Raw genomic sequence first — 11,134 nt, forward strand, 5'->3', positions numbered from 1 at the left:
GAATCCTCACGTGCTTCAAGCCGGAGTGATGTAAGTAGTTTAACCTTCAGAATTACATAACTGAAACACTTTATTAGGATGTTGCAAGCAACACTCCCGCATCCTCAAAGAAAACGGAGTTCAGGTTCATCATTTAACAATGAACTAGAATGGTTAAAACGCTACAGGAGTGATGCTGCCACCAGGCATAAAGAAAAAATGAACTTATTACGTGAATTGATAAGTGCATTAAAAAAATAAAGTATGTATGTAATACAAACCCAGTCTACACAGTCACAGCACATGTATATAACTGTTACATAAAATTAATTATGTCAATGTTATCTGTTACATACCATGGAACTTACATGTGCTATTGTGGGACTACTCAATGTCAGCAACAAATCACTTGGAAAATCATGTACCTGCTACATTACTCTGGTATATCTCAGGTATAATACAAGGCGATATTTTTTACTTAAACACTTTCACATATTAATTACATCAGTATGTAACATACTTGCGACATTGTAAAGTGCTGTCTACATTACATTCTCCCAAAACATTGCCTGCATATAATAGAATGATGTATTTGATATATACACAGGGTAATAAAATTCTATTTATCTCAAAAACGCATTTATTGGTCAAACATGTATGATATTATATGAACTAGTAAATAAAAGTGAGGACAAATAGATGAAAAAGTAAGTTTCATTTTTTTTCTCGCTGATAACGTTGGCGCGCATGCCGAAACCACTCTGACGAACAATTTTCTATAAGTTTTTGTTGAATGTTGTGTTGTCCAATGATTATTTCTAGAATAAAATTCTATTATTAACAACAAGAAAAACATTTCATGAAAGAAGACATGGTTATGTGAGGAATGATGCAAATAGATGCAGACAGTGCTTAAATTTAAGCCAAAAAATTGTCTTTTATTATGAAATATCTCATACAAGAATGAAAGCGCATTTTTTGCAAATTTAAGAAAAAAAATTTTTTTTTAATTACGTAGTGTCTCGCAAAGATAGATTTGTGCAATGCAAATGCCTTTAAAAAGTTTCAAACTTATTTTCCCAAAAATGTCCATATGCCTTATTGAATGGAAAAAACGCGCTCTTCATAATATTCAGAGATAAAAGATGAGACTACTCCTCCGATCATTATATTCGTTTTGGAGTAAACACATTCACAAACACACCAACACACTCATGGTCATCATTGCAAAAATACATTTTTCTGGATGTAAATAGCGTATCAATAGGTATATCATGAGCACTTTATGAAGGACAACTAATCATGATGAGAGTAGCAATGACCTTATTATTATTTCTAAGGGATTTAATGTAAATGCGCTATACAACATAAAAGGTTAAAGTTTGCTAAAATATTTACCTTTAACAGCAGCAATAATTTTTAAGTCTACCATACGCTTGTTATTTCGCTGGCCCAACCAGGAACAACCCATTCCCAATTCATTTGTAAACAGTATTTTATAAACTCGGTTTATATTATCTTTGTAATCATTTCCACCAATTGTAGTTAAAAATGTTTTCTGAAATAAACAATTATTAGCATTAAAATTATATATACAGGATTGTTTGGAAATGAATTTTGAGCATCTGGGGATCAGCCTGGTTTGTTTGGAAACTCATTATGGCATAACTTCAGTTTTGAAATTTTCAAAAAACGACTTAGCAAAAGTGCTCTTAGGAGACGAAGTACACACAAATGAAGAAAAGTTTTATTAGAATGAAAAACCGCAGGGCCGTGGCATCCAGTAGGGCAACCGGGCAAGTGCCCTAGGCGCCAAATTTTGCTAGGCGCCAAAAAGTCCTAAGATTTTTTAAAATAAAAATTATACAAAAGTATTTTACAAAGTTTTTATTTTGCAATTTTAAGTGCACTTGAGTCAGGATTGATCGTAAATAAGTAATATAATAATTGTAAAATAAGTATAGTGAATTTGCTAAAGTTAAAGCTAGAAAAATTAATTTTAAATAAATATTTAGTCAAACATTTTTTTAAATAAAAAGTATGCAAAATCTGTATTTATATATTTAAGAAGTACAGTATTATTTATAATAAAAAAATGTGCAAAGACCACATTATTATTATTGTTATTATTATTATTAAAAAAGGCGCGTCGAACAAACTTTGCACTAGCGCAATTTTACCTTGCCACGCTCCTGGAAAAAACGTACAAAATTTCAAAGTTCTAAACCTACTTTGATTTTTGTAGTGTTTTTAGCGCATTTTTGCAAATTTATTTTGTAAAAAGGTAGCTTTTAATTTCACTTTGGCGGATGGCTGGCTGTAGCAAATGAAGGTCCGTAAAAAAATGCTTGTAGAAAGACGAGGAACATAAAATGTTGATTAAACAATTAATGACCGACCATGTAGCAAATTTGAAGTAGATAGAAACATTTTGATATGTTATCTAAAATATTCTATGTAGTAAATAAAATTGAGGATTTCATAAGAAATTCAAAAGTAGACCTATTTGACTTAAATTTTACACCATTACTAAGTTTTTCAATCAGAATAACCTTTCTATAATAACATTTGTGTGTGCCTCTCATCCAAAAAACGGTTCAATGGCAGACTTGATTTTTCAAAACTGAAATCATGTCACAAATTACTTTCCTACCAAATAGGGCTAATTCCCAGGAGCGCAAAACTCATATCGAACAGTTTTTGTGAGTAGTGTAAGAATATTTCTTTTTGAATGAGTGAAATAATACTTTTCTACTTTACGATTAGCGTACAACAGATGAATAATCAAAAACTATTTCATTGTTTGAATAATTTATCCCTAATTGAAAACGCATCATTCTATATATTATTTAACATGAGTAGAAAAATACAATCAGTACATTCACAGATATTCTATACTTAAGAACCTTCAACTAGAAAGATTATGCAATTATTAACTTACAAATAATTTGTTGATTTCAAGGTCGCTTATTAATTCCTCAAACTTCTCAATCGCTTCAAAACTATTTAAGGGCAGGCATTTGGTAAATATGTCGTATTGTTCAACGGGCTGCTTGTCTACTTTGAAACTCTGCATATTTCTGGCAATATCGTTGACTTGAATTTTTATTTCTGTTACCATTTCTAATATTTTGTGCATCACACTGATTTCTATAAAACAGAATTATTATCAAAATGTTGTGTAATATTTTTGACTTACCATAATTTCCATTACGATTAATGGATTGGGAATTAAATTGGTTTACTGGTACTTCTTGGGACTCGGCATAAGATTCCGCATACTCCTCGACATACTCATCTTCTGCATATTCTCCGTGTGGAACTACCATTGATGGCGAAGTAAATGTATGTATTATGTATGAGGACGTGCCGTTGCATTACGTATAAAAAGCAATGCATATAACTGTTAAAACAGCTAACCGGCATTTCGTATAACTTGTATTACATATAAAAAAATTGCGTATAAAAAAAAGCACCTAACAGGCATTTCGTATAACTTGTATTTTGTCGAACTTGTATTTCGTCGAAATTTAATAGCGTATAATACGAAACCTGTATTACCTACATCTGAATGTGTGAATGTAAGATGGCGCACTATAACCAGAGTGATTACAAAAGTGACAGGTCAATCTGTAGTCTGTACAACATGCATATCCCTCCTAAACTTAAATTCCCCTAAACTCGACACTCGACTAAATCGATAAATTTTGACATAAGAAAAATTATCCGTGAACCTTGATAGTACATATTTTATAAATAATCCACCGAGATGGAACATCATAAATTCAAATGTTAATACTTTTGAATTCGCAAAAAATGTGCTGCAAGAATATTCTTATTGAATCTCATATGTATTCGACCACAATTTTAGTCTATCCTGTGCAAGATATTAATGCTGGCATGTGAATGAATAACAGCATTTAAAGTAAAGAACATAAAAGAAGCTACACAAATGTGGCTTTATCACTTTTACCAAAGCGAATTGGCAATCATGTATCTCGAATATACTTAGCAAGTGATTCTCAAAGTGATATCATCTTTGAAGCAAGGACTATAGAAAGTGAATACACCTAATCCAATTTTAAGTTACATATTTTTCTTTTTTAGATGAATCATTTGAAGGTTTCATATATTCCATGATTAATACTATGACAATAAGGCCTATCAAACAGATTTCTGTTAATATTAATCAGTTAAAAAAAAGGTACTGTGGCAATAAATTTATACAGAATAATCAAACAAAGCAGCAGCTATCAGTGCCCAAGCAGTGCGACACAAAGAGGAATGGTTTAATAACCTCGGGTTTAACAGTGATTTATGAAGCGGGAGACTATAATACAAGTGAAAATAATGTAAAACAATAGGCATATTACAATTTATTAAATAAAATTTGTAGTCTAAATCAGAAATTACTCTGGTAACAATTTGCACTGTGTGTACGAGAGAACTGAGAGTAAACACGTTTATTACATAAATTTCATTTAACTTCTAATTCTAAATCAGTTGGAAGCCTATCTAACAGAACGGCTAAACTGCCTTCTACTGCTTAAAGTGGGCACTTGTCAACACCAGAAATCAAACCAATGATGCAACAAAAGCTCAATCTTGTAGAAACTCGCCCAAAGACAAATTCCTAACATTTACTGGAATGAGGAAGTGTAGTTAAAATTACATTGTTAGTTACGTTTTTGAACACCTGATGTAGCAGTATTCTGCAGGTCAAATGTGAACAGATAAAGCACCCTTTCAAAAGTATTTTCTAGTAAGAGTTAATTGCTTCAAAATTAGTTCCATAGATCCAATTTACATTCAAGGGGTAAACTTAACACAAAGTCCTTCAAGTGCCTATAATAAAAACAGCACTTAATTTACTTTATAATAATGTGTACTACCACACTGATTATTAACCCTTTCTAAAGGACAAGAATATCTTTCGGTTAATTTTAGGAAATTTTTTTTATCTATATGCGTAATTTTTTAGCACAACCCAATTGCAATACCCTCTACTCTAATGTATGGTGTTGTTAATACCTGTCCTGTATCGTCTGTCCATAAAATCCAGTTATGCTTCAAATTACGCTACCAGCTAGCAATGTTTACAAAATGAAAAAGAATTAATTTCACAGTGCATCAAAAAAGATTAAAACTCATCCACATCAAGAAAGTTTTATTTAAATTAAATGTAAGATTTAAGTAATTAAGCATATAACTCTAATATTTGTGACGACTGTCTGCACTTAGGGCAGATGTTACGGAGGTGTTGAGAACACTGCCAGCATACCACATGGTGGCAGGCCTCAAAGCACCTCAAGAAACCCTTGTAAATACGGTCTAGGCAGAGCGGACACACCAACGGCTCAAAATGTTCGTCTGGCCGACGATGTCGGTTTAGGCAGCCCTCGCCTTTTCTACATACGCCACGAACAAAGTCATTACATAGAGGTCGAACATTTATTGCGCGACGGATCTCAATTGCGATATCTCTGGTTGCCTGATCGTTTCGGGTTGCAATTCTCTGCTCCGCTGCCGAAACATGTACAAAACGGCAGTTAGGGCCCCTCGTGCACACACCCCTTTGAAAGTCTCTGCAAAAGTTAAATGGCACATAGCCAGTCCTGCTTCTATTTACTGCACTCATGCCCAACTTCAAGCACACAGCAGACAATGTGCGAAAGAAGCAGTAACACGACAATGGCAAAATTAATACACAACAAACGCAAAATCAATATAGGAGTATAACCAACGCAAAATTAATGCACAACAAACGCAAAATATTTCAAACAAACGCCAAAATATTAACATATCATTCTAACATAAATTGCGCTTCGTGCGGATAAAAAAATAAGAATATAAAACGATTCACAGATGCTCTAGCACTTTCACTTTGGATTTTTGGAATCTTTTTCATGAAAAATTGCAAGCAAATGGCAGGTCGCAGGTGCGCTTAGGTGCGCGCATGCGCAACGTCGGCCGTCGTCAAAGGTCGCAAACGTAAAGTTGTTGCAGAGTGAAGTTAGGTACAAATTTAAAGTATATACAGGGTACGGTCGAAAATTTACTCAGATGAATACTGCAATTGCACAAATATGCGGTTATAAATTTACTTGTTTGCTTCGTTTAGTTTGAGCACTACTATTGCGATTACGCATGCGTCTTGTCGTGCACAATTTACTGAAATTGCTTCTGGAAAATAAACGGTCTGGAAAAGTAAACGAGTAAACAGCTGATTTTGACATTTAAACATGGCGGCGAACACGAGGTTAAGGAATTAATTTTAATAGACAAGGTGATAAATTTCAATAGTTGTATCGTTAATAATGCATTGCACATGATTTTTTAAGAACACGTCTATAGGTGTCATAAAATCAGTGGAATTATGTTCGCACAAACAAAAAAAATCGCGTTATCACTCGTGATTACAAAGAATTGCTTTCTCACACTAGTTTTTTCGTAAGTTTATCAAGTTATCTAAGTTTTCTCGAGGTTTTTTTTAAAGTTTTTCTAAGTTTACCCAAGATTTAAAAAAAAATTATCCAAAAATTTTCCGAAGATTTCCCGAAAATTTTCCGAGTTTATCCAAGATGTTTTAAATTTCCTTGATGTTTTTCAAAGTTTCCCGAACTGTTTCCATAGTTTACCGAAAATTTTCCGAGTTTTTCGGTAAGTTTAAGTTATCTAAGTTTTTCCGAGGTTTTCCTAAGTTTGTCGAAGATTTAAAAAAAATTTTCCGAAAATTTTCCAAAGATTTTTCGAAAATTTTCGGAGATTTTCCAAAGTTTCTTGATGTTTTTCAAAGTTTTTCAAATTTTTTCGATGTTTCCAGAAGTTTTCCAAATTTCCCCGAAGTTTTTCCGAATTTTCAGAACTGATGTAGAAATTCAACTTATATTTTCATAAAAGACGTAGACATAGCTCCCAAGATATTGAGAAATTCCAAATAATTTCGCTTGGTTCGATAATGTACCTTTAATTTAAAAAAAAAATATGTCGATAGCTTCAAAATTACTATGAAAAAACTTGTCTACAAATTTTACCCAGACGGACGGACAAAGTGCGGATAATATTGCTTCCACTTTTGTGAGAAAGCAATAAGAATGTTGGTGTGGTACAGCACACGACTTTCTTATTAAAAGTACAGTAAAAAATTTGGTGACAATGTTATGTTAGTTTTCAATATAATTGAAAAAACCCTTAAGGGCTTCAAATACTCCTACTCCTACGCGTAACCCGATTTTGCTCAAAATAAAATATATATCTTAGATAATAACAAGAAAAGGCAATATATAAAATTTGGTGAAAATATTTGCGTTAGTTTCTGATATATTTTTAAAAAACCCTTAAGGGCTTCAAATAAAGTACCTTTATGCGTGGTCCGATTTTGCCCAAAAGTTGATACGTCCTTACTTTTTGGCTAAAAAGCTTATGTTTTAAATTTCAAATTAATCGGACTTTTTGTTTTTTCCAAAAATTGCTTAAAATGACTTAAAAACACCTAAAACGTGTAATTCCGTTAAAAAATCGACATCGAAATTTTTTGCCATCACCATACTTTCTTATACAACCTTATAGGCTTTGCCTAAACGTTGTGTAAGAAAGTAACGAGTTGGTTACGCCATCTTTACTCACACACGGTCGCAAACTTATTTTTTCTATTTGGATGTTATAAAGTCTACTTTATGACACTCGTTTGGATGTCATAAAGTTCGATTTTAAAGACCTCAAATTTTTTGCAACAAATTTAAATTACAATTTAATTTAAAAGACGCGATTGATTTCAAAATGTCAATAGGTAAATACTGTCAACAAATAAACTGCAAAAACACTAATTTCTAATGTTTTACACGTATATGTAGCTATGCACATCAGTATATTACTATTAAATTAAATTTTGTTTTATTTGTAAAAACCCAAATAGAAAAAATAGAATAAGAAACACGTTTCATAAGACATTTTATCGCACTCGTTCTTTAGATGAATTTTCTTTTATTTTTTTTATGTAAAAAAAATATATCCAATATAAATATTTTTTTCGCAATCATGACAGAAAGAACAATTTTTCGCTGTATTATAAAAGCGCAAAGTGTCACTTTGTCGCTCGCCAAGCGACAAAGTAACTTTGTCGCTCGCCAAGCGATAGTCATTTTGTCGTTCGCCCATCGATTAGACAGCGTCAATTTATTTACATGTATACAACATCACATAATGTAGTTTCTAAACTTATTTATTCATAATATTAAATGTACAATTATTATTGTTATGAATAATAAACTCTAAATGGGATGGAACTACGAGGTTTCGTAGCAAATTAAAAGTTGAAGTTCTGGTTGAAGTGTTTTTGTTGTTGTGATTGACAAACACTATTACAACTGTCAGGCGCATACTTGATATTAAATTACTATTAATTATTATTGAAGTAATAAGTAGAAAGAAGTAAAATCAATTTTTTGTCTTTGTGTCATGATAAATATTGTGTGCATTTCGAGCGCAAAGTGCGGTTGTCGCTCTTGCGAGTTTGCCGTGCTCCGGCTACGCCGTCGCGCGTCAACAACTCGCCGAGCGACAACTATGCACTTTGCGCTCTTATTACACAAATAGCTATATAAATTATACAGTGTGGCAAGTTGACAGCGGAACATAGGGAAATAACATGGGAAAATGCATTTTCGGCATTTTCTGCTCCCCATTTTCTCCTACAAGAAGAATTCCATACCATTGGATAGATAATTAAAACCTCCATCAAATTTCATAAAAATGCGTAACTTAAGTTCTTGCGTAAGTACACCGTTCGAGAGAAAAATGCGTTAAGGCGAGATAGAAATATTATAGGTGGAGCGTAATGCTTTGCTCCACCATTTCGATTTTTGGATATAAAATCAATAATAAGGGAAGGGGAAATTAAGGCAGTTCGAGCGATCAAATTGTTAAATAAATCAATAGATGTCATTGCACACCAACGGTTTTATGCGTCCATAAGGTCCGCGTATCTATTACTTATATAAATCTTTGGTTCTGTAATTAAATTCAAACCAAAGATTCGACAGTTTCTGATTTGATCCATGAAGCCGTCCACATTATTGAAGTCGATCTTTCCTTTGCGATGTCTTGATAATAAATTTAGTAGTAGTAGTCTAAGGTAGTCTGTTCTATACACTCCTAGAAAAAAAACGTACTTAGCACTAGCGAGTGTGTTATTTAACATAAAATCTTTAGTAGAAGTAAAACGATGAAAGTAAATTGCATTAAAGAAAACATGACTACATTAGGTACGTGAAAGACTTACCTTAAACCATGGGAACAATGTATCTGTCGTGTGTTTGCTGGGTTACCATGATCTAAATGGAAAGTGAACGGTTTAGTGACTGTAGTGAACGGAATATATAAAAGACATCTGTTATTAATTTTCACATATAAAACTGACATAAGTTCTGAAAATTCTGAAAGTTTTTGACAAGTGTTTGTAACGACGTTGCCATTGCCTCATTACTTTGATTTTCCCGCATTTTTCCACGCTAAAATGGCGGACCTTGCGACATTTATATTAATGGTTAACAACGGAATACCGCCTATGGAGTATGTATAGGAGTATTTACCTCCTCTAATGTCTCTGATATAACCGCAAATAACGGAAGGACAAAAGATGTTTTCAAGTGGGCGGCCGTATTTATGGCGCATACGAGTATTGAGAAGTTCATCTAAGTTTGAAAATTTTTCAAAGTTTCTAGTCAAAAATAGTATAATGTAATTTACAATTTCAGTATTTACGGTGTATACGGCTTCAGTTTACGGCTATAAGAACTTTAATTCTACAAACTTTTTTTGAAGTACACTGTATACATACACACACTTTATACGGACCGTGCACAGTTACCATATCTTTGTTTATGCAGATAGGCATTGAGTATAAACATTTAGTTGTTGCAGGTTAAAAATCTTGCAATAATTATTGTGGTAAGTATGCAAGTATTGATAAAATGAAAACCTAAGATTGCATTTTAAATTAGCCGGGAACGACGCCATTGTTCTTTACCACAGATGACAGATTTCTCTCTATTTTCTTTCTCTCTCACTCTCTCTGAATTACTTCTAAGTAAAAGCATTGTTTAAGTAATCGGTGATCATCGATAGATATGACTACCAGTAAATGTACGTGTTAACCATCGGAATTCATAATTTGTAGTAGGTGTTAAATCTGCGTATATTTTTACAAGTTATAATAGTTTTTATTATAGATTTGATTTCCATAACCCTTACAGCACGTGCAAGAAGTAGTTTCTGCAAGATAAAAATGGAGGTGGCGTGATATGAAATGTAAGTACCTACCTATCAACTTAAATAAAATAACATAATGAAATAAGTAAGTGTGAAATCGGATCGATTTACACGTTTGTGGCCTTCAGTATTGTGAAATTCCTTCAGTGTGGGCGAAAAATAATATCGTTTTTCTGCATTTGATTTAGCACATTTACACATGTCTAATGGTGGCAACAGACTATGCGTGTATTCGGGATTCGCTCGGTTCGTGGCAGTTTCTAGTTAAATAAATGAAGCCCAGCAGACTATTCATGTATTCTCGATTTAAGCGAATGAATCCATACACACTATGCACAAATTGCTGGCGAATCGCACATTTTGAATTGCGAATACACGCATAGTCTGTAGCCACCTTAATGCCTATTGTATAACACGTCTATTCACTAACTTTCGTTTGTGAACGATTTTGTGGGCTATCAAAAGAGTTTGAACGAAACTGAACAAAGGGCAGAAAAACGTTATTTACTAACTTTTTTGTTTAGATATCAATTTTAAGGTTTATTTGTGAACAAAAATGAAGACAGATTTTGTTCAAAGTTTCATGGCGAATGTTTGTTATAAAATTAGAGGATGTTTGCCATTTGTAAACGAATTCAATAATCCAGATATCACTGATCTTTATTTTATTCTAAGTATGTAATGTGTGAAATAATTTTTTATATCATTATTAGTTTTAGATGGCTACCAGCATTTGTCGTGAAACACAGCACAGAAAGCATTTGTCGTGAAACGCAGCACAGAAAGCATTTGTCGTGAAACGCAGCACAGAAAGCATTTGTCGTGAAACGCAGCACAGAAAGCATTTGTCGTTAAAAGCAGCTGTTGTCGTATGTAAATAGCGTTT

The 11,134-nt window shown here is 32.9% G+C and overlaps 1 protein-coding gene and 1 long non-coding RNA gene across 2 annotated transcripts; one reads left to right on the top strand and one right to left on the bottom strand.

The window, feature by feature from the left end:
• Positions 1–607: 607 nt before the first annotated feature.
• LOC116181795 lies at positions 608–3,358 on the bottom strand. Its single transcript, XM_031502223.1, has 4 exons — positions 3,179–3,358; positions 2,921–3,129; positions 1,378–1,537; positions 608–797 (listed from the first exon to the last, which is right to left on the bottom strand). Exons 1-4 carry the CDS (start codon positions 3,306–3,308, stop codon positions 694–696), a joined length of 603 nt encoding a protein of 200 aa, XP_031358083.1. The 5' UTR covers positions 3,309–3,358; the 3' UTR covers positions 608–693.
• Positions 3,359–10,048: 6,690 nt separating this feature from the next.
• LOC116181794 lies at positions 10,049–10,993 on the top strand. The gene is made up of 3 exons (XR_004147340.1): positions 10,049–10,155; positions 10,209–10,287; positions 10,962–10,993. It is a non-coding gene; the product is annotated as an uncharacterized LOC116181794 (long non-coding RNA).
• The last annotated feature ends 141 nt before the right edge of the window (positions 10,994–11,134 follow it).

This window comes from Photinus pyralis, unplaced genomic scaffold (assembly GCF_008802855.1).
Source record: "Photinus pyralis isolate 1611_PpyrPB1 unplaced genomic scaffold, Ppyr1.3 Ppyr1.4_unclustered_Scaffold2029, whole genome shotgun sequence".
In the NCBI taxonomy this organism is placed as follows: domain Eukaryota; kingdom Metazoa; phylum Arthropoda; class Insecta; order Coleoptera; family Lampyridae; genus Photinus; species Photinus pyralis.

Bases quoted from the DNA above. Each gene is read 5' to 3' on its own strand.
- LOC116181795 (XM_031502223.1), bottom strand. From the start codon at position 3,308: ATGGTAGTTCCACACGGAGAATATGCAGAAGATGAGTATGTCGAGGAG. The intron at 3,130-3,178 runs GTAAGTCAAAAA...TCTGTTTTATAG, and splicing joins TAATCGTAATGGAAATTATG to AAATCAGTGTGATGCACAAA. The intron at 1,538-2,920 runs GTAAGTTAATAA...TGTTTATTTCAG, and splicing joins TTGAAATCAACAAATTATTT to AAAACATTTTTAACTACAAT.